This window comes from Cannabis sativa, chromosome 7 (genome assembly GCF_029168945.1).
Source record: "Cannabis sativa cultivar Pink pepper isolate KNU-18-1 chromosome 7, ASM2916894v1, whole genome shotgun sequence".
Taxonomy (NCBI): Eukaryota; Viridiplantae; Streptophyta; class Magnoliopsida; order Rosales; family Cannabaceae; genus Cannabis; species Cannabis sativa.
Window position 1 is genome coordinate 723,248 of NC_083607.1, and position 25,543 is coordinate 748,790.

The 25,543-nt window shown below is 30.4% G+C and overlaps 1 protein-coding gene and 1 long non-coding RNA gene across 3 annotated transcripts; one reads left to right on the forward strand and one right to left on the reverse strand.

Moving 5' to 3' along the window:
• Nucleotides 1-12,484: 12,484 nt before the first annotated feature.
• Nucleotides 12,485-14,838, reverse strand: LOC133029254 (uncharacterized). The gene is made up of 3 exons (XR_009683404.1): nucleotides 14,349-14,838; nucleotides 14,190-14,237; nucleotides 12,485-13,020 (listed from the first exon to the last, which is right to left on the reverse strand). It is a non-coding gene; the product is annotated as an uncharacterized LOC133029254 (long non-coding RNA).
• Nucleotides 14,839-20,155: 5,317 nt separating this feature from the next.
• Nucleotides 20,156-25,224, forward strand: LOC115696241 (S-linalool synthase). Of its 2 annotated transcripts, XM_061101724.1 has the most exons (12): nucleotides 20,156-20,597; nucleotides 20,716-20,914; nucleotides 21,016-21,245; nucleotides 21,330-21,453; nucleotides 21,623-21,756; nucleotides 21,862-22,076; nucleotides 23,128-23,249; nucleotides 23,382-23,480; nucleotides 23,612-23,833; nucleotides 23,921-24,059; nucleotides 24,166-24,417; nucleotides 24,624-25,224. In XM_061101724.1, exons 1-12 carry the CDS (start codon nucleotides 20,264-20,266, stop codon nucleotides 25,152-25,154), a joined length of 2,601 nt encoding a protein of 866 aa, XP_060957707.1. In that variant the 5' UTR covers nucleotides 20,156-20,263; the 3' UTR covers nucleotides 25,155-25,224. The 2 variants fall into 2 exon arrangements, with proteins under 2 accessions (XP_060957707.1, XP_060957708.1); XM_061101725.1 differs by lacking the exon at nucleotides 23,612-23,833.
• The last annotated feature ends 319 nt before the right edge of the window (nucleotides 25,225-25,543 follow it).

Consider the following 25,543-nt stretch of genomic DNA (forward strand, 5'->3'; position numbering starts at 1 on the left):
GTGACATGTAAGGATGTTCATCTAGAGAATAAATACTGTGACTCTAAATGGCATGTAAGGATGCTCATAGAAGAATAAATAATTTCACTCTTAATGGCATGTAAGGATGCTCATAGAAGAATAAATAATTTCACTCTTAATGGCATGTAAGGATGGTCATAAGAGAAAGAAAAACTTTTCATATATTACGAGCATGTGATTGCAAAACTTATGTATTCAAAGCATGTATATGTAAGTTATTATGATGGAGTATATTTTGGTATTTAAAGTAATGTATAGAGAAATAATAATACTTAATTAAGTTGTGTATATTTTATGTGTTATGGATTGACCGATAAGACATAGGTTAAATGCATGTTTATTGGGTCCATATATCTATGGTAGATAATGAGGTAATGCAGTAAGTGGTGAAAGACATGACGACTCAACACCCCGAGTGTTGGTAAGTTAAATTTCGAGGACGAAATTTCTTTTAAGGAGGGTAGAATGTAATAACCAGATTAAAATAGTATTTATTTATTTTATTTTATTTTTTTGGATATTAATTGAGCGAGGATAATTATCTTGTTTCTTTGTGTTGTTAGTGAGTTGATATTATTGCTTAGAGTAGTTGTACCAATTTTCTAGAGAGAGTTAAAGTTGTATTAACTACGAAAGTAAAATATTATGGTATTTTTACAGAGTAAGTAATCGTTTAATTAAAGCCCAATATGAAGGTCCATTAGGGTTTTATAATATATTTAGTGAGTTTAATTAATTAATGTTAAAAATTCGTAGGTTTGGATAAATTCATGAGGATTAAAAACTGTTTTACTAAAATGATCATATCTGGAGTTCTAGAGCTCGGATTGAGGTGATTTCAGTGGCGTTGGAAAGATAATTTAAAGATCTATAAATTTTGTAGAAATAACTATATCAGAATTCGTAATTTTTCTAGGTCAAAACTAAGCCCTAAAGTTACGAGATTGAGAGCTTACAATTTAAATTTAAAAGTTAGATATTTGTTTATTTAATAATTTATCATATTATTATTGTTATTATGTTAATATTATTATTATTCCTAAAACTAAAGCTAATAAGAGTCAGAATAGTATAGGTTTCATTAACCCTAAAATTATATCGTTTTATTCTTCCCACAAGACTAACCCTAAAAATTTTCAAGTCATCTTTCCATTACATCCTTAGCCAAATCTATACCACTCTTCACTCTCATCTTTGATCACCATCATCTTATGTCTATCGATCCAAGTAGCTTGATGTATTTGAGGTAAGAAACTCTACATTTACTTATTTATTGATCACAATAGGAGAATTTTCGTAGGTCTCCTTTTCTTATTTTTCAGAATGAAACATGTCTCAGTAAAACTGTCATATCTCTTTAAATACTCATCTGATTCTCGCAATCTTGGTGTCTATAGAAAGCTTATTAAATTTCCTATAATTCTTATGAAGAAAGATTTTACAGAATCGAAATTTATCTATGTCAAAAATTAGTATTTTTACGCTGTTTGTTGTAAATCGTTTTTCATATTTTCTATATAAGTTGTTTCAGTAAAATCCGAATATCTCTCTGAATAATGATCCGATTCTAGCGATCTTGGTACTGTTGAAGAGATAATTCAATTTTCCAAATGTTTTATGAAGAAACCATTCACTAATTATTGATTATTCTAAGTCAAAATTATTGTTTTATTGCTGTAGTTCGAAATCCATTTGTTTCAGGATTTCTAGAAAACTGTTTCGGTATAATATCTATATCTCTTACGTTATAACTCCGATTTTAAAGATTTTAGTGTCATTAGAAAGGGAATTTGATTTTCTAAAACTTTTATGAAGAGAGTATTCTCTGATTTGGAATATTTCAGTATCAAAACTTTGTATTTCCGATGTCTCCTGTGATTCGTTACTCCATATTCCTTCTCAGAAATAGTTTCAGTAAAACTATCATAGCTCCCTCAGTTTTAATCCATTTTTAATGATCTATATATCGTTGGAAAGATAATTGAATTTCCTATAATTTTTATGAAGGAAACTTTTACTGAATTCGTGTAGTTATTGGTCAAAAATAGTATTCTTTCTGCTGTACTGTAAGAGTGTGAATTTTAATGTTAGGGCCTTGACCCATGTGTTATTATAGGTAGTAGTGACGAGATAACAAGTTTAAGCAGCGGGATTTGAGGTAAGGAAATTAGATAGTTTTGTATGTGTTTATCTACATAAATTTAAATTCTTTATGTATTGAAATATGACTTATGATTTGTTTTTATGAATATGTATATGGTACTGAGAATGTGTGGTATGGACACAATATGAGTTTGTGAATTGATACATAGATTATGGTTGTATGACTTGTATATGTTGTATGTTGTATGTTGTATGTTGTGTATTGTATGTTGTATGGTGTATGGTTTATGTTGTATGTTATATGTTGTATGCTAACGTCTCAGGTAAAGTGAGGGACCATGGTGGGGTATGATACGGGATAAGGCCGTTGAATGTAGAGATACCCTACCCTACATTTTACTGAGTCGTGTATGAGATTGTTATGGTGGGTATGATACAGTGATGTTACTGTTGAATATAGAGATACCCTATCCTATAACAATGGTAGGGCTGCATAGGCCCATGTTATTATATGGGCAGATTAGGCCCAGGATATTGTAGGGTCAGGCTAGGCCCGGGTTATGTAAGTAATGGCTATGATATGCCAATGTTGTGATAATGTTATTATTATCTATAGTATTGATATGATTATGTTATGAGTATGATATTGGAGTTATGATCTCTGTATATGTGTACGGTGTGAACAAATAGTATAGACTTGTATGATAAAGGTTTCCATATGTACAGTTATTTGGTTATAGTTATAAAAGAGCATGTATGATATTGCTAAAACTTAATAAATACATTAATGGTATGTGTGATATTATATGGTATTGTTTGATAAGCATTTCCTTACTGAGCTTTTAGCTCACCCCCCTTACTTTCCCCCTACAGGTATTAGACAGGGAAGTATGTATAGTGAGCGAGGTCGGTTAAGTACGTATACTGTGAGCGGCTACGGGCGGACAAACGATCTAGAACGCCAGTGGTGCCTTAGTTTTATTTTAAGCAGTTGATAAATCTAACACAGTGGAAATGCATTATTTAAAATTATTTACTTACTGTATCTTGTTTTACAAATGAAGGATCCTTCTCTGTTGCATTTTGATTTTTTTTTTTAAAATCCACTGTTGTATTTAAATTATTTTTTTTATCTTTTCAAATTATGCATGAAAATAGTATTTTTGTAAAATAAGGCAAAATATCGGGGCGTTACACATCACCAATGACAGAGGCAGAAAAATTAACCTTATAATTAAGGGGGCAATACTATGCAAAAATAAAATTTGAAAGGGGTTATTCAATAAATTTTTAAAATAAAATTAATAAGAAAACTTTACAAAACTATCATTGAAAAAATAGTACAGTAGAACCTCTATTTAAGAATACTCTATTCAAGAATAACCTCTATTTTGTTATAAAAAAATCAAGTCCCAATTTGGGCCAGTTATATATAAGAATAACCTCTAAATTGTAATTAGTTATACATTTTTTAAGTCTCTTATTACCAAAGTATACCTCTATATAAGAATAATTACATCTTAATAAAATAGATACATGTATTTTGTAAATTTATTTATGTAAAATTAATAATTTTATTTTAAATTATAATGCATGTATGAATATTATATTTACTCTAAAATATATCTATTATGATTAATGATTATTTATTGTTATTATTGTTACGTTGATATTTTTTGGTTTCTAATTTTTTTTTAGTGTAACTCTATTTAGTTATAACCTCTCAATTAGAATATAATTTACTTGGTCCCAAGTGTATTCTTAGATAGGGGTTCTACTGTATAATAAATATTTGGGGGTGCTAAAGCCCCGGCTTTCATGTAGCTCCGTCCTTGATCCCTGATCATCGCCATCACTATCATTATATACAAGAAATAAAGGCATCACTGACGCCACAATTACCAACAACAAAATGTCCTCACTTAACGACATATACAAAGTCGTTGGTGATAATTATTTTTTTATAAAAAAAATAAAACAAATTACTGATGACATTGTCGTCGGTGATAATATTATATCACTAACGACAATGTCGTTAGTATATTATCATAGGCAAATTGAAATTTTGCCATTACATTTAGGCAGGCTTTTTCCCTCTAAAATAATCACCAACGACTTTGTCGTTGGTGATTGTCGTTGGTGAAAAACATGCAGAAAAAAGAAACCCCGAACCCCTCCTTCTTCTCCCCATTTCTATTTTCATTTCATCTTCTCCCTTCTCCTTCTTCATTTCATTTCATTTCATCTTCTCCCATTTCCATGTTATCTTCTCCCTTCTACATTTTTCTCTCCAAATATGAAATTCTCTTTATTTTTTTCCCTTTTCATATTCTTCATTTCATCTTTATTCTTCCATTCCTCTTCTCATTCCAAATCTCCTCTTCATATCCAAACCCACAAAACCCTTTGTATCACCAGACTAGCGCACGCTACCGCCTCTTCTCCACCGCCTGAAAATTTGTAGAACTACGATCTCAGTAATGTAATGTTATTATTCTCATTCTTTTCTTATATATTAATTTAATATTTATATATATATATATTGATTTGTAATTTATGTATATGTGTATTTATATGAATATATTTTTTGATATTTTTTATTTTATTGTTTAAATTATGTTAGCAATAGTGTATATATAAATTTATTTATGTGTATTTTTATTTTTTTTATATTTGTAATTTTATTTCTATAATTTAAAATATTTTATTTTTGTTATTTTGCAGATTGGGCAGAAGAGTTTAAGTGGGATTTTTAGCAACTTGGAGGAAGTGTTCACAAAATTTCTTTTATGAAATGTATATATTTTTTTTATTAATATGTGTAAAGTAAAATGAAATATGTGTATTATTTATTTTATTATAGGTGTATTAATAATTTATGGATTGTATTTAATTTTTTAAATTTAATATAAAATATTTAGTTTGTTATTATGTTTTACTCTTAATTTAATTATTTTGTATATTGTTTAATTAAAAAATTATTTAATAAAAATTAATTTGTAAAAAAAAATGAATGTTTATAATATAGGTAGTACCAATCAATCCATTTAAGCTCTCTTCAACTGTGTAGTCCCATACCTACACAGTCTCAGAATCATCCCACTTAACCTTTCCCAGGCAATGTGGGATTGCACAGCTTACCCGGTATTTCACCTTACGGATCATGGGACTACTGACTGTCACAATCACCCCCCCTTACGGGGTCCGACGTCCTCGTCGACCACACTTCCGGCTGGGTCAAGGCTCTGATACCATTTGTAATGTCCCCGCTTCAAGCCTCTATTGGGTCCTTACACCCACAGAATGAATGACTCTTATACACAAGTACGCCACTCTGACTGCTTCATGGACTGATGACTAACCCTACAGACCAACACGAGTGTTTCTAGCGTACTTTGTCCTCACTCGCACGCCTCCTGGGAAAACTTCCCAGGAGGTCACCCATCCTGAAATTGCTCAAGGCCAAGCACGCTTAACTGTGGAGTTCTTTCGAGATGGGCTACCAAAAAACAAGATGCACCTTGTTGATATAGGTAGTACCAATCAATTCATTTAAGCTCTCTTCAACTGTGTAGTCCCATACCTACACACTCTCAGAATCATCCCACTTGAGCTTCCCCAGGCAATGTGGGATTGCACAGCTTACCCGGTATTTCGCCTTACGGATCACAGGACTACTGACTGTCACAATCACCCCCCCTTACGGGGTTCGACATCCTCGTCGACCACACTTCCGGCTGGGTCAAGGCTCTGATACCATTTGTAACGTCCCCGCTTCAAGCCTCCATAGGGTCCTTACACCCACGGAATGAATGACTCTTATATACGAGTACGCCACTCTGACTGCTTCATGGACTGATGATTGACCCTACAGACCAACACGAGTGTTTCCAGCGTACTTTATCCTAACTCGCACGCCTCTTGGGAAAACTTCCCATGAGGTCACCCATCGTGAAATTGCTCCAGGTCAAGCACGCTTAACTGTGGAGTTCTTTCGAGATGGGCTACCGAAAAACAAGATGCACCTTGTTGATATAGGTAGTACCAATCAATCCATTTAAGCCCTATTCAACTGTGTAGTCCCATACCTACACAGTCTCAGAATCATCCCACTTGACCTTCCCCAGGCGGTGTGGGATTGCACAACTTACCCGGTATTTCCCATTACGGATCACGGGACTACTGACTGTCACACTAAATGTATTTTTAGTCAAAATACTTGTTGTGATTAAAATTAAATTAGTGATAACTTATAACTAATACTATGTTTTAGCTAGTCACAAGTAACTTTTTATTTTTGTTATGATTAAAAGTCACATTTAGTCACAAAAAATTTATGTTATGACTAAAAGATTATCACAAAAAATAGTTATATTTTTTTATAGTGTTTTTTTAGTAATATAGAACTAGTACTATATGTTATAAAATATATAATTAATAAATTATATATATATATAATATATGATAAGAGATTAATTATATATGTTAATTATTATCATGAATATATGTACCAAATAATCATTAATTAATGACTATATCTACATTATATTCACTAATTAAAAATACTTTATTTCACAAGTACATATACTCACTACAAAAAACTTGACTTTTAGTCACAATAAAAGTTGTGACTAAAAGTGAAAAATGCCGTGACGAAAGGTTTTAATCACAATTTTTTTTTTTGTGACGACGTTGTGGCTAAAAAATCCGTGATTAAAAGTTTTAGCCACAATAAAATGTTACAATATTTAGTCACAACTACCATTTAACCACAATTATTTATCTTTGGTGACAATATTTATTGACACTAATATTTATTTAAAGACAACATTTGTTGTCACTAATACGTTTTTAGCCACAACCTAAAATTGTGACTAATATTTATTTAATTGTGACTAATATTTTTTTAGTCACAACATAAAGTTATCACTAATACATTTTTAATCACAAACAAAAATTTGTAATGAAGCTTCTTATTAAGAAAGTTGGCAACTAATACCACTACAAGAAATGTCACTTTTGCCAGCACATTTTTGTGCTGGCAAAAGTTTGTATTGCGCTGGTAAAGTAGAATTTACCTATGATATGTTGGCAAAAGGGGGTTGGCAAATCAATATTGGTATTAGAACTTTTGCCAGCATAAAATAAAAAGTGCTGGCAAAAAAGACTTTTTCCAGCGCGTAAATGTGCTGGTAAAAGTTAGATTTTAGCCACTGCAAATGTACGCTGGTAAAGCTTTGATATCTTTGCCTGTGCAGTTTGCGAAATGCGCTGGTAAAAGTAACTTTTACCAGCGCAGTAGCGAACTGTACTGGTAAAAGTGACATTTCTTGTAGTGTACATACAATCCATTACTATCTAATATATGTTAAAATCTAAAGTAGAAACCAATAAGGAAAGATAATATGAGTACTTCACATTTCATGTCATTGTTTATTTTTAACATAAGCAAAACATAAGAATTTACAATAGCATTACAAGGTAAAACTAGCTTCAACAAGTTTAAGTATAAAGGAAAATAGAAAGATCAAAGCTTAATTTTAGGGATAGAACTCTTTCTCCCAAGTCAATAGCTTGTTTATCATTAATCATGAAAATATCATGAATCAATAATAATTATACCAATAAGTAAAGTCTATTCCTTGACTCCTCACTCACTTCATATAGCAGTGATATCTTCCTCCATCACAATCCAAATCAAGAACAAGTATATGAAAGCCACTTCAATTCCTGCATGATTAATCAGACAAGTTAGACTACACTAAGAAAAATAGCAAACAATATATATATATTAGACTTGCATGATTAATTAGACAGAAATAAGAAACATAATAATGTAGAGGTACTATTAATTAAAGTAAATTAGGAAAATGAAAATGGAAGAAAGATGGGGTACCTGCATCATGATGAGAATATGACTGATGAGCAAAACTTTGTTAAAAAAAAATGAATTCATGTTTGACTGACATGAGTGATTATCATCATCACTCAAAATTGGGTTTTGACATGAAAGAAATATAGAGTATCCAAATCAATTCAATCTTTTTGTCAAGTTCATATTTGGCTTTGCTTTCTTTCTATTTCAATAACCTATATTGTGTATGTTTTTTCCATAAGATCAATGTTAAAACAAACAAAACACAAAACAAGTTAAGCAAATATATAATTATGAATTGTATTCTTACATTATTAAAGTCAGTTTTTGAATACTCTTATGTTTTCATTGACCCTTGATCTCAATTTATAATATTCATTGATAGAATATGCAATGTGATATATATATATATATATTTATATATATATTTACATATATATATATATATAAATATTACAGAAACTAACTTGTTCCATGACAAAGAACTTGAGCAACCTAGCCAATTGGAAGTTTTCTGAAATTTCACTTTGGTAGAAGGCTCCTCATTATATTCTGCACTTCCAATTGCAGTTTAAAAAAAGTTTAAATCATAAAAGTGAATTTTAAATCAAAAGTTTCTCATTTCCTTTTATTCTGATGTACTTGAAAATTATGGAAAATCAATCTCAAAATCATATCTGGAATACCTGTTGGAGGTTGGAGGACCAAAAATACCGAAACAAAAGCAAATACCAAATTGTTGCTAATGATCCTAAAAGCAAATAAAAAAAACCCAAAGTTAGCTGATGAATTAAGAGAATAGATATTTTACAGTGTTTAAAATGTAAGGGCATTTGAGTTCAAGCTTGGGTGTAGCACTTCCTCAAAAATTACAACAATAAACACAAACATTTATTCAAACCTTGATTCGAGCTTAAAAGTACAACTACCTGGTGGAGATTCATGAGTGGGAGGTCGGAGATGAGTGGTAACTGAAAAAACCGTGTTTTTGCAAATGTCAGTTGTATATAAGAAAATATAAAAACTGTAAGCGTTTGCAGCAGCAGAAAGTAATTCTGCTACAGCAAAACGGCACAGGCAGAATATAAAATATTTGCAGAAAAATAAATAACTTGACACAAGAGATTTATACGTGGTATCAGTGTTCTCCCGAACACTCCTAGTCCACGGGGCCACGCCCAGAGAATGAAATCAATTAATAAAGTATCAAAATTACAAAGACAATTGACTTAAACAAGTTTAGACTCCCTCTAAAGTATTGCCGCAATCCTTTGTAATCCACTTTATGAATCTGACTTCTTGAAACACCTTCAAGCCTGAACTCCCTTCGTCTTTGAAGTGTGAGTGCTTACTTCCTCCCGAAGTAAGGCTTCAACAAGTCTTCTCCCGAAGACCAAGTGCTTACTTCCTCCCGAAGTAAAGCTTTATCAAGTCTTCTCCCGAAGACCAAGTGCTTACTTCCTCCCGAAGTAAGGCTTTATCAAGTCTTCTCCCGAAGACCAATCTCTTGTTCAGTCAAGTAGTTCTTCACAACCTCCAAGATAGAGTAAGAACAGAAATAGAACAACTAGAACCTAGATGAACAACTAGGCTCTCACAAAACAAAGAAAGACTCTCTTCTCTCAAAAGATAAATGTAGAAAATGAATAATGGAAGAGGTAATTCGAATGGTTGCTCTTTAGGCTCTATTTATAGATCATAGAAACCAAAGAGGCAACCACAAGTTCGAATTAGCAGCTGTACAAACACTTTCCAAAAGAAACACGATCTGCTACATCAGATTCGGATGCTGACGAAGCAGATCTGCCCAGAAACGGGAAACTTACTAAAATCGGGTCCGATCTTCTTTCAATGCTTGATTCCTGCCAAAAACAGATTAGATATTCTGATTGTATCAAGATACAATCGAAATCAATAAGGAAAAGGCAATAAACAAAGTTTCCCTAAAAAAGACAACTTTCCAAAAGAGAATTCCTTCTCTTTTGAGAAGTTTTCAACAAAGGAAAGTTCAGCTGAAAGTGCAACTTTCCAAACAAGGAAAATGGCAACTAATAACCGAATAAAAGAGGTAAGATTTCGAAAATGAATGCAAAGCAATCTTACCATGAAAAGGAAAAATTATTTTGTCACCTAACTTGCCAAAAAAGGACTTTACAATCTCCCCCTTTGGAACTTTAGATGAACAAAATAATTTTTAACAAAAAGTACCTGCACAGCAAAGTTAGCAAGAGCAAAAGATACTACTCCCCCTGAGTAACACAATCGAATATCACAATAAAAACAAAAACATGCTAACTGTAAACATTAAGTTCACAAGTACTAACAAACCACAACTCTCCCTGGAAAAAGGGTCCAGAGTTGGGCAACAAACCAAAAAATAAATATCTCTCCCCCTTTTTGTTTATCGGAGTGCCAAAGTAAACAAAGAACAAAAAAATAGACTAAAGTTTAATTAAAAAGGGACAAACGAAAAACACTTTAATCTTTGTAGAGTTTAACCAAAGTGGACAGTTGCCTGGACATGCTATGCTGGACATCTGCCATTGCTTCAAGACGAGTATACACATTCTGAAGTTCAGACTTGACCTCCAGGAGTTCTGCTGCAGCAGAGCCTGAACTTGCACCGGCGAAGCGGCGACGGCACTCGGCCTTTGGCCGTTTTTGAAACACACCCTCAAAGTATTCAGAGGGTTGGAATGTAGGACCAGTGATGGGAGGCTCAAGTGTTTCATGTGCTTGGGCCACATTCTTCTGAGAGGATAAAACCTTATAGATTAGATTTGAAAATACAAGTTTGAAGGTTGGCTTTTTACCTCTTCGGAAGGAGACAATCTGGTTTAGAATATGTGAGGCTAGATCAATGGAAGTTCCAGAAGTGATGCGGTATAGGAGTGTAGCCACTTCTTGAGACACCACGGTCTTGTTAGAATTTGGAACCCAATTGCTTAGTGCAAACCGCATAAGGGAAGCATGAGCAAAAGTGAGGTGAGTGATTCGAAGACTCTCCCCTGGTTTCAATTCTGAACGAGCACCAGTGAGTTCAGAGTGCATCAACTCACGATCCATGGACATCACAGCATTGGATACATTCTCAGGCAATTGCACAGCCTGAGCAATGTCTTTTTCAGAAAATGAGAACCAATGACCCCTAACATACACTCTCCGATAAAGTCTAGAGTTCTCATCAAGGAAATCACCAGTAAGATTAGCATAAAACTCCTTAATAATGTTTGCAATGAATCCAATGAAACCAGTAAGAGTGTTTTCCCATTGATGAAATTGAATGTACTTTACAATACCATAAACACGATGGGCATGCAAATTATAATTCCTCTCACTTTCAAACGTACGGGTTGCATATAGATTCCAGTCACGCTCATTGTCTCGATAATAAAAAGTAGGACAGCCAGAAAGAGAGGAAGGGATATTACCAGATGTAGGATCTTCCATGGGCTGCTTGCCTTTGGCGACGGCGGAGGCCTTTCTTTGCGAAGCGAGTTTTGAACGAGGAGGCTCGGCTCGAGTTACGTGTCCTCCTTGTCCTTCTCGGTATGCGGAGATGCGATTTGTCTGAAGAGACTTCCATTGGATCCTCTTCTTCTGAACTGGAACTCGAGGAAGCCGAGGGAGGATTAGTCTTGAGTTTCTTCTTGGCTGGAGGAACAGTCTTCTCTCGAGATTGAGAGGCTTGAAGTTCTTTCTCAGCCGAGGCTTGCTGGACTCGAGTTTGAGTGGAAGGGCCTGTTGGAGTGGTGCCAGCCATTGATGCAGCAGGAGGAGGAACAGCTAATGGAGGAGGAGATTCCTTAGAGGCACTACTACAAAAACCCCCTTTGGAGGCGGTTTTTAAGCCCTTTCAGCGTCGGTTTTCGCGAAATTCGCTACCGACGCTGATCAGGGCGACGCTAAAGGGTTTATAAAAACCGACGCCATATGTACCCCTATGGCGTCGGTTATTATGAAATAACCGACGCCATAGGACCCCTATGGCGTCGGTTATTATTAAATAACCGACGCCATAGGGGTACATATGGCGTCGGTTTTTATAAAATAACCGACTCCATAGGGGTTTCCTAATTTTTTTTTTCAGCTTTCATTAATATATTTTTTTTACATTTATTAAAAATCTAAATTTATTTTTGTATTATTAATTAAATTAAATTAAAGCATAAATAAAATTAAATTAAAAAGTTAAATAAATACAAATTTACATTGCTCTATATGTTTGTATATTAGGTATTTTTTTATTAATATTTTATATTTTATAATTAATATGTGTTTGTATTCTAGTATTTTAGTATCATTTTTATAATTTTTTAAGTTATGTTTTATATAATAATTAGTATATTGAATATTAAAATAATGTGTAATATTTTAATTTTTATGTAATTTAATATTTTTATACATTTAAATTTTATAATATGGGTTTGTATTTTTCTAGTATATTATTATTATTTTTATAATTTTTTAAGTTATGTTTTGTATAATAATTAGTTTATTGAATAATAAAATAATGTGTAATATTTTAATTTTTATGTAATTTAATATTTTTATACATTTAAATTTTATAATAGGGGGTTGTATTTTTCTAGTATATTATTATTATTTTTATAATTTTTTAAGTTATGTTTTGTATAATAATTAGTTTATTGAATAATAAAATAATGTGTAATATTTTAATTTTTATGTAATTTAATATTTCTATACATTTAAATTTTATAATATGGGTTTGTATTTTTCTAGTATATTATTATTATTTTTATAATTTTTTAAGTTATGTTTTGTATAATAATTAGTATATTATCCCAATATTTTTGTTTTTTTTTTTAGCTTACTATATCCATCATCAACACTCAACAATATCTATCCTATGTATTAATATTATTCGAAAATTACTCTAAGTATTTAAGGATTATCTAAATATATATAAAAAATATTCTTACAAAAGTAAGTTAAAGAAAACATACCTTATACCAAAAATTATGTACTTGACTTCCGATAAAGTCACTTCCGATAAAATCCTAACAACCAAGTTTAAGAGAAACGAAAATCAAATATTATCCTAATTCTACCAAAATTTCGTCAGCATAACGGCTATAATTGAACGTTTCCAAAAAATTTAAATCTATTAATAACATTTTCCTAATACCATTAATAAACAAAATTTGAGAACCTTTCAAATATGAACTTTGACATTGATAATCATGGTACTAACACGAACATGTTATGAGTCAAATATAAAGACCTACTAAGTATAATAAATGCATAGACACATCAATTAGATTATACAAGACAAGTACCTAAAGTAACAAACAAAACAAATGTCACCTAATTTCACGAACATGTTTTGAGTCAAATATAAAGACCTACTAACACGAACATGTTTTGAGTCAAATATGAATGTGTTATGTCACCTAATTTCTTACAACTAGCGAGTAATAACCTAGTTATTTATGTTATGTACTTTTCCTTTAACATTTATGTTTTTTATAATAAAATTTGATCCAAACTCTACTGAAATTTTGGCAGCATAACGGCTGTAATTGGACGTTCCCAAAAATTTTAAAAGTGCCTAAAGTAACAAACAAAACAAATATAACAATACAGAACAAATAAACTAACATAAACAATACAAAATTTATCCACCCATCCGACCGCAGTACATGTATTCGCAGAACCTACTTCACTACGGATGAATATTTAAGATATTCAAACTCAACTAAGCATGCATTGATAATTATTTATACTAACAAAAGGTTAGTGGATGGATATACCTATTGCAAATTCGATCAACACCGAAATATGTCGACCCTCAAATATTAGCACACAACCAATAACATAATGCAATATACAACCAATTTAAAATTTTAATTATTAAATTACTTACTAGTTATTAAACAAAGTAGCAAGTTACTAGCTAGTTACTAATTTCAATAGTTAATTTTTTAAAAAATAACATATAAATATATATACATATATAATCAATTATATATTCACACTACCATTATTTTAAAAACTTTATCTCTAAACTAATTAAATTCCTACTACCTCTCATTCTCATTCACAACAAATATATATACAATACAAATACACAAAATACACAAATAGTACAAGATATATATAAACACATATTCAATAATAAAACACAAAATATATACATATATTATATATCAAGTTAATAAATATTTACCTTATAAACGCAATCCGGCGATAAAATGCTACAAAAATCCGACCACCTCTAGAACACACACAATATAATATTAATAAAATAAAAAAATTCTAAAAAAATTTACAAAAACGAAATAATACCAATGTACATAAATAAAATGAATAGAAAGCATATTTATACCTTAATGGACGTTGAGACTCAACGTTTTCTCCGCTAAAATCGGTGGCCGGAGTTATACCCACCACCTTTCTTTGTAATAGGTTCGGTTTGGTATATAGAGGGGAAAAAAACTAAACTTTTTTACAGTATAGGTTTAGGTATAGAAAATAGAAGATTTTAAGACAAAAATGGGGTAAAATGGTTAAGAAATGAGGGAGAATGAGGTTGTTTTAGTGGTGGTTGGCGAGGGTTTTTTCGTGGGTTTGGGGCTGCTGTGGGTGGCTGTTCTTCGTGTTCAACAAGGTGTGAAATGAGGAAGTGAGGAAGACGAAACAGACAGACTCTGATATATAACCCTATGGCGTCGGTTATTAGGTATTAACCGACGCCATAGGTGCCACGTGTCGAATAAAGGTGGCACCTATGGCGTCGGTTAATACCTAATAACCGACGCCATAGGGTTATATAAAAAAACCCTGATTTTTCCCAACCCCCAACCGACGGCATAGATATATATACACTCTATACCTACGATTTTTACCAAAAAACCGCCTCTAAATGTCAATGCAGATATTTTCACCCCCTTTAGCTTCCCTTTTTATAAATTAGATTGAAAAAAGGGAAGCTAAAGGCTTAGATTGTAGTAGTGAGGATTCAGATGAGGAAGTCCAGGTGCGATAGGGCCTTACCGATTTGCGAGCAACTTGCTTGGGTGGACGTTTTGGCTTCACGGCTTGAGATTCACGCTGGGGAAGCGATGAATCTCCAGGCTTTGCAACAGCAGGAGGAGGAACTGAGGCAGCAGGGGGTGCACTAGAAGGAGTTGGAACGGTTTCTTCTAATTTTTTAGTGTGCCCTAGATTCTTGGTTCTCACCATTTTGGAACTGAAGGAGAAGATGAATAGTGACAGACAAAGAACAAGAAAGAGGGTTCGGGTAGGTGGTGAAATAAGTGACAAAAGTTGGTTTATATAAACTTGTAATCAAAACAAGAAAAAGGAAACCAATTTTGAAAATTCAAATGGTAACTGCCAGCCCATGAACCAAAAGAGGAAACCGCCCACTTCTCAACTCCTTTCCCCCTTTTTTTTTAAAAAAAAAAATAAAAGGAAACTAGAAATGCCAACAAATTTTTCCAAAAATAAATCAATCTTTCAAGAATAAAGGCACATTACCATATAAAGATTAATCTTTACTTGGAAAAATATCATAATAAATCAAAGAAAGAATGAATGTTGATACTTACCATTTATACACAAGATTTTCTTAACCCATGAAACAAGTCACACGCCTCCCAAGATTTTCTTAACCCAAGATTTTCAAGAATGAATGTTGATACTTATCATAATAACTAGTCACAACTTTTAGCCACAAACATTTACAATTGTTAGTCATAATATTTAATTATCAATTTTTATAAATTATAAAATTTAAAAATTTGAAAATTATCACGAATAATTCATTGTGACTAAAACATTATTAGTCATGTGACAAAAAATACATTTACTCACAAATTTTTGTTTTGTTGACTAAAAGTTCACTTTTTTTTAGTGACTTTACGATAATTAAGTATTCGTACGTATTAGTCAACCATGCATGCATTGATGCATTCTTTATTATTAATCAATAAAGACCCATTAATAATTTTTCCTCATATGCATGATCACATTATTTATTTACATAGATTTTTGTCTCCCATTTTCTTAGAAAGTACCCATATACGTTAAATTATTGGTTGGTGAATGTTTACTCGTAGAAATTCTCAGTACTTGTTTTTCTTGCTTTCAAATATTTATATATATATATATTTATATATATATATATATATACACTCACGTGCTCCACATTTATCCATCATTTTCATGTAAATGTTTTTTAGGGATTTTTTTTTTTCGGAAATATAATGGCGTGTTTACTAAACTGTAACTGGAATTAAAATAATCAACAAAAGAAATGAATCGGTTTAAAATAGAATATAATCGGAAATAATATTTTATTATATTGTTTACTAAATTGTCTAAAAAAAAATAAAATCATATTATTTTGTTTACATAACTAGAAAAAGTAATCGGAATTTTTTAATTAGACAAAATTATTATTAGAACATATAATTATTTTTCTGTTTATAAATTTTTAAAGGGCATATTTATGTCTTTTTTATTTTTAATTAATAAAATTAAAATTAAAATAAATTAAGTTAGGAAAGTGAAAGGTATTCTCTATAAAAATTGGAGAGAATCTTTTCTTTTATTTTCTTCCTAATTTATGTGGGCCCCACTACTTTCTCCCTTTTCAAAATCTAGTAAACAATTATATAGGAATCAATACATACCACTAATTCTCATTTCCTTTAAGTAAACATGCCATAAGCGAATAAATTTATTGCTAACGCAACCCTAATTATTACAACCAATTACCAGCTAAGAGTTCAAAAAACCAAAAAAAACAAAAAAAAAAGTACATGATTTATTTTTATTAGAACAAAAAGTTATTATTTGCAACTAAAAAATAATGTTCATTAGAATAGATTAAAAACAGCTGATAAATTACTTTATATACTATTTTTTACTTTTTTTAAAAAAAAAATTATATGATTTGGATTATTCCAATATAGTTGTTTCGTTAGTTGCTATATGAGTTACTATGTAGATTTTTATAAAAAATACAAAAAAAAAATGAAAATAAAAAAACTGTTTTAAAATGTAAAAGTAAAAAAAAAAAACTCCTAGATTATATATTAGATGGTGGCATTTTGGATGAGTCTAATTGCTCTATATATAAATTTATATATATATATATATATATATATATATATGTCAACACATGAGCTTTTATTTTTTGGGTGTGAATTAATTAGTATGCAAAGTGTTCTAAATTGGATAATTAAAGAGGGCCAATGTTAATTAGTGAGGCTAAGAAGGGAACACATATTTTGATTTTTGATGCTTGTGTATACATAATTTGGAAAACTAGAAATATATAGCTATATCTATGTGAACATAATGTTCCAACTGTACAAGTTTTTTCATGTTGTTGAAAAGCCATGACAACAACAACAACAATAATAATAATATTCATAGTTATTAATTGTGACAATAATAATGGGAATATGGGATTGGGAGGACTATTTTAAGATGATAAGATTTATTATATGATATCCCTACTATTAATAACTTAAGTCAAGGCAAAATACAATTTTTTTTTCTTTTGTTATAACAGCTGTTGGAGATATATTGCATCAAAACTCAAACATTTACCACATATCACTCGAGGCTAGTCCTAAATTAAGGTGGGCTAAGTTTGCGCTTATGGTCTACTTCTATCAGTGATCCAAATGAAAAAAAAAAAAAACCTTTTAATAAATATACATTTTTTTTCAATAAATTTTAAAATATCATTTATTTTTGTAAAAAAGGTTCAAAAAATTATTCTTTCTAAGGTCCAAAATTTACTTAGGATCGGCCCTGATATCACCTCATTCTTGGTGTATAAGCTATATTATATTTTTTCACTTTCTTTGGCAACATCATCACAATTCTATTTTGTAACGTCCCCGCTTCAAATCTCCATTGGACTCTTACACCCACAGAATGATAGCTCTTATACACGAGTATGTCACTCTGGCTACTTCATGGACTGATGACTAACCCTACAGACTAGCACGAGTGTTTCCAGAGTGCTTTGTCCTCACTCGCACTCTTCCTAAGAAAACTTCCCAGGAGGTCACCCATCCTGAAATTACCCCAGCTCAAGCACGCTTAACCGTGGAGTTTTTTCATGATGGACTACTGAAAAACAAGATGAACCTTGTTGATATAGGTAGTACCTATCAATCCATTTAAGCCCTCTTCAACTGTGTAGTCACATACCTACACAGTCTCAGAATCATCACACTTGACCTTCCCCAGGCGATGTGGGATTGCGCAACTTACCCGGTATTTCCCCTTACGGATCACGGGACTACTGACTGTCACAATCACCCCCCTTTACGGGATCCAACGTCCTCGTCAACCACACTTCCGGCTGGGTCAAGGCTCTGATACCATTTGGTCCCCGCTTCAAGCCTCCATTGGGTCCTTACACCCACAGAATGATGGCTCTTATACACGAGTATGTCACTCTGGCTGCTTCATGGACTGATGACTGACCGTACAGACCAACACGAGTGTTTCTAGAGTGCTTTTTCCTCACTTGCACGCTTCCTAGGAAAACTTCTCAGGAGGTCACCCATCTTGAAATTACCCTAGGTCAAGCACGCTTAACCGTGAAGTTCTTTCGTGATGGGCTACCGAAAAACAAGATCCACCTTGTTGATATAGGTAGTACCAATCACTCCATTTAAGCCCTCTTCAACTGTGTAGTCCCATACCTACACAGTCTCAGCATCATCACACTTGACATTCCCGAGGCGATGTGGGATTGCACAACTTACCCAGTATTTTTCCTTACGGATCACGGGACTACTGACTGTCATATATTTAGAATGTCTTGCTAATTCATACAATGAACAATTGAAGGCACTGTTGTAACTTTCTTGTCCCAAAACATTGTATTTCCGATGTTATATATTATAATGGAGAAATTAGTGGGGCCCCACTTAAATTAGAGAGAAAAAAAAAAAGAAAGTTTTTCCTTCCATTTTTTTAAAGAATACATTTCTCTTTATTAACTATTTTGTTTTTATTTTTATTTTTATTTTTTTGATTAAAAATTAAAAAAGACAAATATACCCTTCAAAAAGCTATAAATAAAAACACTTATATTTTTTAACAATAATAATTTAGTTAACAAAATAATTTAGTAAACAACATATAAAATATTTTCTTCAATTATTTTATATTTTTAACATATTCATTTTTCCCTGATAATTTTGATTTTAATTAACAAACGTGTCATTAATTTAATACTAGTTTTAGCCATGAAATTTTGAGTGCAGATTTTGGTTACTAGCTAGTGTATAGATTTGATAACCCTTCACTCCCTATAATGATTAAAATCCATATATATATATATATATATATAATATATATATATATATATTATACTTTGTTTATATGATCTTCTTCACTTCATCATAAATTAATAATAAAAAGATAATTAAATAATGAAAGCAATATTCTACCTATATTTAGTATATATATTATACAAGGTTCTTCATGATATATCCTTCTCCACTTTAATATAAAGTCACTCATTTTTTCAGTAGTTTCCTTGAATTTCCTTTAGTATATAGATGGTCCCAGCACTATTAATATATATAACATATATTACATGTCTAAAATATGATAGTGACTACAAATATAAATATATATTTGACCAAAATTAATGTATGGTTGTCATTACATATAATTGGATTCATATTTATATATATATATATATATATATATCTAGAGCTACAATAATCGGACAATAGTTTTTCTTTTTTTTCTTTTACTAGTAATTAACTATAAATATAAGTCATTATCTATTTATACATCCATTAAAGTTGTAATCAAACTTTGCTAGCTTATGCTTAATGTACTTGATCATGACTTATATATATACACATAAATATATGACGCGTAATATATAAGCTATATTGACACACACAAATAGATATATATATATATATATTATATTTATATATACAATTATACATAGTAACTATGTTATATATATATATAGAGAAAAACAAAAGAGTTAGACACGCAAACAACTTGAAGCCAAATCGACCAAAGACTTTGAAACAAAGACACAAATATTGACTTGATATTAATTTGCCGTGTTTTTCCATAATTTGTCCACTTCCAATTAGCTTCTTTTTCCTATAAATAGATATAGAACTTTCCAATATTCATTCAAAAACAACAATATTATTCATTAGTGTTATCTAAAGTCTTTAAGTATACTAGCTATCTAGTGTTATATTGTCATCGATTGATTCATCATTTGTCGTTATGGAATTCCAATCTTTGCCCCAAACTCAGGCTAAGTTGATCAACGAGATCAAAGAAACAATGTTCTCATCGTTAGACATCAATCCTTACTCCCTCGTTTTTCCTTGTGCTTACGACACTGCATGGCTAGCCATGATACCACATCCTAACCAACCTTCGAAGCCTATGTTCGAGGGTTGTTTGAGTTGGGTGCTTAACAACCAAACCGAACATGGCTTCTGGGGTAACTGTGATGACCAGAGTGGCATGCCAACCCTCGAGTGTCTGACTGCCACTCTGGCTTGTGTTGTTGCCCTAAGAAAGTGGAATGTTGGTTCTTCCATGATAAGTAAAGGTACATATAATTATTTCGACCGTCTCATGTAATATTGAACATCTTATTATTAACATTAATTTTTGTTATAATAACGATAATATTATTTTTCTTACATATATCTGTAAATATTATGTAGGGTTGGAATTTATTCATTCATCTAATGCAAAAAGGCTCTTAAAAGAAATGAAAAAAGAAGACTTTATTCCTCAATGGTTTGCAATCGTTTTCCCAGGAATGGTTGAATTGGCTGAAGAAGTTCTCAAAATCCAAATCTTAAAGGATCAATCCGTTGTCGTTTCGGACATATTTTACCATAGGCAACTTATTTTCCAAAAGTACATATATTTATATCATTTTTTCATCATTGTATTTTTTCGATATTTTGATCATAACTACCTTATGATGAAATAATATATATTTTTTTTTATATGTACAGAGAGCTACATAATAAGGAGACATATTTGTTATCATATCTTGAAGTGTTGCCATCATCATATTTTAATGAAGAATTAATAATAAAAAAATTGTGTGAAAAAGGTTCTTTGTTCCAATCTCCATCGGCAACAGCACAAGCTTTCATGGCAACTGAAAATTCCAAATGCTTGCATTATTTGCAAACCCTAGTTCACAAGTTTTCCAATAATAATAACAATAATATCATTGGAGGTAATTAATAATTAAAAAAAAAATAAATAGACAACTTTATTTATTTTGATTATATATATTTAATTAATTTATGCATGCATGCAGTTCCCACTACATATCCCATGGACAAAGATCTTATAAAGCTTTGCATTATCAACTACGTCGAAAGATTAGGGTTGGCTGAGCATTTCACTATCGAAATCGAACAACTTCTACAACAAGTTTATAAGTAGGTTTTTCTTAATTTTTCTTTTTTTGTACTTTTTAGTAGTTGTGACCTACTATAGTGGTCATCATTAGTATTCATCCAATTTAATTTTTACTCTATTTTACTCGTAATTCAATAATAATAATAATTTATATCGTTGTTAAAATTGTTGATTTTTTTTTTATTCTAGGAATTATGTGAAATGTGATGGAGAATTTTATTACGAAAAAAGTTACCATTCATTGGCAACTTTAGAGTTACACCTACTCAAAGAATCATTAGCTTTTAGGCTTCTAAGGATGCATGGCTACAAAGTTTTTCCTAGTAAGAATTTATATCTATACATAATATATGAGTTTATATTATTATTATTATTTTATAAATTTGTTAATTAATATTATATATCCAATATTAATTTTATGTATGTAGGTAACATCTATTGGATTTTGAAGAATGAAGATATAAAAAATCACATAGAATCAAACTATGAATGCTTTTCAGTTACGATGTTGAATCTTTACAGAGCTACTGATCTTGCTTTTCATGGTGAATTTGAGCTTGATGAACTAAGAATATTTTCGAGAAAACTACTTCAAAAGTCTATTTTAGTAGGAGCTCGACATACAAATCCTTTTAACAAACTGGTAATGTGTGTATATATTTTTTTATGGATTATATATTAAGTGTGGTTATAAAATACATTTTTTTTAAAATGTGGTTTTTGTTTTTTTTTTTTAACTTAAACAGATTACTATATTTATTTAAAATAAGTTGCTTTTAAATAAATAAATAAATAATTTTAAATATTTTTTTATGATATTTTTTGTTGTATAATATTTTTCATATTCATATATAGATATAGGTATTGTGTAGTAGCTAAGTAGGGACAAAAATGGAAAGGCAGAAAAATATTTTCTTGACCACTCACAATATTTGGTGGGTCGTCCAAATAAAATAAAATATTTACTTTTCATATATAAACAAATAAATCAAGACAAAATGTTATGATAAACTTTTTGAGATGCTGACATATTAATTTCTTATACAATATGTACTAGATCTGACAGTAATTAATCCATAAATTTGGATTTTTAAAATCCACAAAAATGATTTTATTATCTATAAAAGAAAATAATATATATATATATATAAATATTGTGTGTGAATGAGACAAAAACGTGGTAGTTGCTTATTTATACTTATTTTATTTTGTGTAAATGCATATATTTTAATTCTTTCTTCTTATTTAAAAAAAAATACATATATATTTTCAAAAAAAAATACATATATAAAAAATAAAATATATTTCAAATAAATATATTAAAGTAAAATTAAATTAAATATTGAACCAAATATATATGTGTATTAATAACATTTAAAAATATTATTATAATTAAATTATAAAAAAATTAACTTGATTTTTATTAATATATATTGTCAAATATTAATTGATATTATTTCTAAAGAAAAATATAAATCTAACTTGTATAATTAATTTCATATGTGTATATAGGATTATTCACTTTGTTATTGCTATCCCCTCATTTTCTTAATCAATCAATTAATTAATTATTTACACAAATCATGTATGTTTTAGCTAGCTAGAAATTAAATTGAACACATGCACAATATCTTTATATATATACATAATAATAACATTAGTAATTCTAATATTAATCATATTTATATATTTAGATTGAGAATGAGTTAAGTCTTCCATGGATGGCTCGACTAGATCACTTGGAACATAGACTTTTTATTGAACAAACTAATGAAGCTCAATCATCTTTATGGATGGGAAAGACTTCTTTCCAAAGGTAATCTATATAAATATATCTATCAAGAAATAAGTTTACAAAATTATTAATTTCAATTTTGAAAGGGCCAATATATACACTTGTACTTCATATATTTATCATAAATTTTAAATATTATATTTAATCAAACAGGTTGTCGAGGTTTCACAACGACAAGCTAGTTCGTCTAGCCACCTTAAATTATGAGTTCAAACAATCTATTTACAAGACCGAACTTGAACAATTAACAAGGTACATTACTTCATTAATTATTATTATTTTAGAAAAAAAAAACAACACAGATAATAAACATTATTGTATACAATATTTATTTATTGCTATATGTTGTTTGAAAAACTAATATTATATGTGTATATATATAGGTGGTGTAAATATTGGGGACTTAATGAAATGGGATTTGGTAGAGAAAAAAGTACATACTGTTATTTTGCAGTAGCTTCAGCTTGTTGTTCTTTGCCTTATGATTCTCCAATTCGATTGATGGTTGCAAAGGGTGCTATAATAATAACAATTACAGATGATTTTTTTGATATGAAAGAATCTCTAATCACTGAGTTAAAAACTTTTACTAAGGCCTTTCAAAGGTATTATTTTTTAATTTATTATTCAAAAAATATATAAATGATTTATAGTAATAAATAAATCTAATAATTTCTAACTAATTTGGCCAGGTGGGATGGTAAAGAGTTGAGTGGTGTTAGTAAGAAAATATTTGATGCCCTAGATAATCTTGTAAGTGAAATGGCAACTATGTACCTTGAACAACAAGAAAATAGTAATCATGACATAACCAATTGGCTAAGAAAAATTGTAAGTTATAGTTTGATAACAAATAAATTTGTTATTTATTTAGATGTTTTAAATGATGTTATATATTTATTTATTTAATATTTCTTATGTTCGATAATGTGTATAGTGGTATGAAACGATTTGTTCATGGCTTACTGAATCGGAGTGGAGTAAAAATGGGATTGTACCAACCATGGATGAATATCTTAAAGTTGGAATGACTTCCATAGCAACTCACACCTTGCTTCTTCCAGCTTCTTGTTTTGTAATAAATTCAACTTTACCGGTCTACTCTCAATTACGACCAATTCAATGTGAGAGTGTTACAAAACTCGTCATGACTATTTGTCGTTTGTTAAATGACTTACAAAGTTATGAGGTAAGTAATTAGTGAAAATTACATTCTCTAAATTTAAGATAGGGTTTTAATTGAGTACATTTAGCAAATACTATCAAAACAAATGTTACCCATGTACAAATTTTGTTGTTACTAAAAAATTAATATTTCGATAAATTTTGTTGTAAACTTGTAATTGAACATATTTAGTCGTAATGAGTTGCAACTTTTGTACTTAATTATTACAGAAGGAAAAAGAAGAAGGCAAACCAAACTCAATTACTGTGTACATGAAGAACAATTCTGAGGTAGAAATGGAAGAAGCAGTAAAGTACGTGAAAGAGATATTAAACAAGAAGAAGAAAGAGTTACTCGAACATGTTATGATTGATGGCTTTACCAATCTTTCAAAAGAGTGTAGGCATCTACACCTCTCTTGCTTAAAAGTATTTCAAATGTTCTTCAACTCTTCGAATCGATATGATTCAGACACTGAAATGCTTGAAGACATTAGCAAAGCAATCTATGTTCCTTTGAAATCAATTGATCATGAAGGACTCGAAAAGAATCTCTTAAGGCCTCCAAAGTCACCGATGATTGATCTTACTCGAGTCAAATCAACGACCACAAAATGTTCGATGAACATGAATAAATTTAGTCAACCCACTAAATGTTTTGTGATCATGAATGAACTTTCTCTTCATCAACATAAAAAAGTTGGCAATTGGAAAATATCAACACCTATTATGCCTTCACAACTCAACTTCTGCTTCATTTGATATATTACAAGTAATTTGTGTAATAAGAATTGAAAATGCTTATATATAGAAGTTTTTTTCTTATAAAATATAGTTGGTTGGTTTTCCCTAATTATCAAGGGACATATATATATATAGAAAACTATGTGTGGATGAAAGGTTTTTTTACAACAAATTAAAAATTATAGAAATAATATATGTTCTAATTTTTAAGAAATTTGATTTTCTTTATTTCTTTTTATTTATAAAAATTATATACTTCATTAGCAATGATATCACATCCTCACCGGTTATAAGCACAATCAAGGCCTTAGGCCATTCTTTAGCTTTAAAACAGGGCTTGAAATATTTTTTTTATTAACCTCAACAAGGAACCTTACTCGGTACGGAATGTACCCTTCTGAAGAGGT

Bases quoted from the DNA above. Each gene is read 5' to 3' on its own strand.
- LOC115696241 (XM_061101724.1), top strand. From the start codon at position 20,264: ATGGAATTCCAATCTTTGCCCCAAACTCAGGCTAAGTTGATCAACGAG. The intron at 20,915-21,015 runs GTACATATATTT...TTATATGTACAG, and splicing joins AGGCAACTTATTTTCCAAAA to AGAGCTACATAATAAGGAGA. The intron at 23,250-23,381 runs GTAATCTATATA...TTAATCAAACAG, and splicing joins GGAAAGACTTCTTTCCAAAG to GTTGTCGAGGTTTCACAACG.